Source organism: Triticum dicoccoides, chromosome 1B (genome assembly GCF_002162155.2).
Source record: "Triticum dicoccoides isolate Atlit2015 ecotype Zavitan chromosome 1B, WEW_v2.0, whole genome shotgun sequence".
NCBI classification, from domain to species: Eukaryota; Viridiplantae; Streptophyta; class Magnoliopsida; order Poales; family Poaceae; genus Triticum; species Triticum dicoccoides.
This window is the reverse complement of record NC_041381.1, coordinates 114057197-114059253: the sequence shown is the minus strand read 5'-3', so window position 1 is coordinate 114059253 and position 2057 is coordinate 114057197. Positions and strand designations below refer to the sequence as shown.

Below are 2057 nucleotides of genomic sequence, written 5' to 3'. Positions count from 1 at the left end.
GTGGATCGCCTTTTCAATTTTAAAAAAAATAAAAGAAAATGATGGAAATGTCAAAAAAATAAAAGAAAATAAGTTTCCCATGTGATATGTGGTCTAGTTGTTGGGGAAATTTGCAAATGTGAATTTCGACTTTATTTGCAAAATCTCTCTGGAATTTGTAAATATGGGCATAACTTTTGCATACTAACTCGGATGAAAAAGTTTTTTATATGAAAAATCATCTACTAGAAAAGTTACATCCAAATTTAACAGGGGGAACATCGACCGGGAATAAACGATGCCATTTAGATATATCAGAATTCCACCCAGGTAGCTTTATTTCAAGTGCTTCTTTGAAATCCCTTGAAAAACTTTTTAATTTCAGTGAATGCCTCAAGTTTTTATCCTCTGACGATTGTGATGATTGAATAGGTTCCATAATATATAGACGACGTGCCTCTCTGTCGATGATGTACAGGATGTATCGGCTGATTGATGCATAGGGAAGATAAATCTACAAGTGGAGCTATTAGAAACAAAAACAAACCATGATAACAATGGTCAAAATATTTTATTTACCTTATTGCAAGATGAGATGTCGGTCTCCATCCCAGGCCAGCTATCAAATAATGTTGCCAACGTCTGGATAGTTTCCTTCTCACAAAACTTCTGACCTCGTGTTGACTCTAGCAGCATGGACTAAGTAAAATAAAAAAAATATTGTTTCAACATGTTGATACTAATGGCCCCTAGAATGAAGAGTTACGGTAACTTACACAAAATCGTAGATCCATGTAGTGTATAGGAGGGTCTGTGAACAAGACTCCCTCGTCACATGCCAGCATAAGCACGGCGGTGTTGAAGCAATTTTTGTACATGGGCTGCTCCATGTTAAGTATGCACTGAAGTTTCTTAAGACATAAGCTCATTGGATCGGGTGTGGAGCTCCGGACCCACACCTTCCTGTAATTTGGATGGTAAGAAGAACAATAATATACATCCACACATTAAATATTGATAGATGATACTTACTCCAAACATCCAACATCATTGATCGACACGATGTAGTTGGAGAGGCCGGCAAGTATTTCACGTTGGTCCGTGGGAATGATAGTCTTTGGGGCGGGACGTTTCTCTTCGACCACGTCAGATGGATTATCCAGGATCTCAAGATCGGAATTAGCTAAAGTTTCTTCGTTGAGAGGTTGATGGTACATGGGACATCCTTTTAACTTATTAATCTCTGAATCGAGCAAAATTATTGCTAATTTTTTCGAAAATGTTTCATATCCTCCTACAAAAAAATTTGAAAACAATTTATAAGATATTTTGATAAAACATTATGAGATAATGTATAAAACTGAAATACCTGCGTAAACTGGTCTGACAATCCATGTGGTGTCCAGTATTCCATATAATTTAGCATAAACAATCCACACGATATGCTATAATATTATAAAATAATGCTTTAGAATATCACACAGATGAATCTAAAAACAAACTATTGAAACAAGTCCTTACCCATCGGTTTGTATTGCCTCCTGAATTTGCTCTACAACCGTCCATTTTGTAACATTGAGATCAGGCCACTTATTACCTTTGATAAACTCCGGACTATGCTCTGCAAGTTTCAGCCATTTCTCTAGCCCTAATAACTTTTATGTATATATGAGAAATGTCAAGGATGAAGTCAAACAAAATAAATGCTAAGATGAGAAAAGAAATAGATAGTTACCGTAGTAGCAAGGTCATTGCGTTTGACATTCTCACCAAGTGAGTCCACTAGTAGAAAACAGGGCTTTCGTCCAGGCATGTTTAGCCCATTAGTCCCGGTTCAATCCAGAACCGGGACTAATGTGAGCATTTATCCCGGTTCGTGTGGCTAAGGCATTAGTCCCGGTTCACCTGTGCCCTTTAGTCCCGGTTTGTGTCTCAAACCGGGACTAAAGGGTGCGATGCCCATTAGTCCCGGTTCATGCCTCAAACCGGGACTAAAGAGTAGACCTTTAGTCCCGGTTTGAGGCACGAACCGGGACTAATGGGGTTGAGACCTTTAGTCCCGGTTCGTGCCACGAACC

General features: G+C 38.6%; 1 protein-coding gene across 1 annotated transcript; it reads right to left on the bottom strand.

Annotated features, from left to right (window-relative positions):
* Positions 1 to 208: 208 nt before the first annotated feature.
* On the bottom strand, positions 209 to 1793 carry LOC119302344. The gene is made up of 6 exons (XM_037579389.1): positions 1715 to 1793; positions 1501 to 1627; positions 1012 to 1273; positions 756 to 942; positions 559 to 678; positions 209 to 493 (listed from the first exon to the last, which is right to left on the bottom strand). The coding sequence occupies exons 2-6, from the start codon at positions 1502 to 1504 to the stop codon at positions 218 to 220; spliced, it is 849 nt and encodes a 282-aa protein (XP_037435286.1). The 5' UTR covers positions 1505 to 1627; positions 1715 to 1793; the 3' UTR covers positions 209 to 217.
* Between the last annotated feature and the right edge of the window lie 264 nt (positions 1794 to 2057).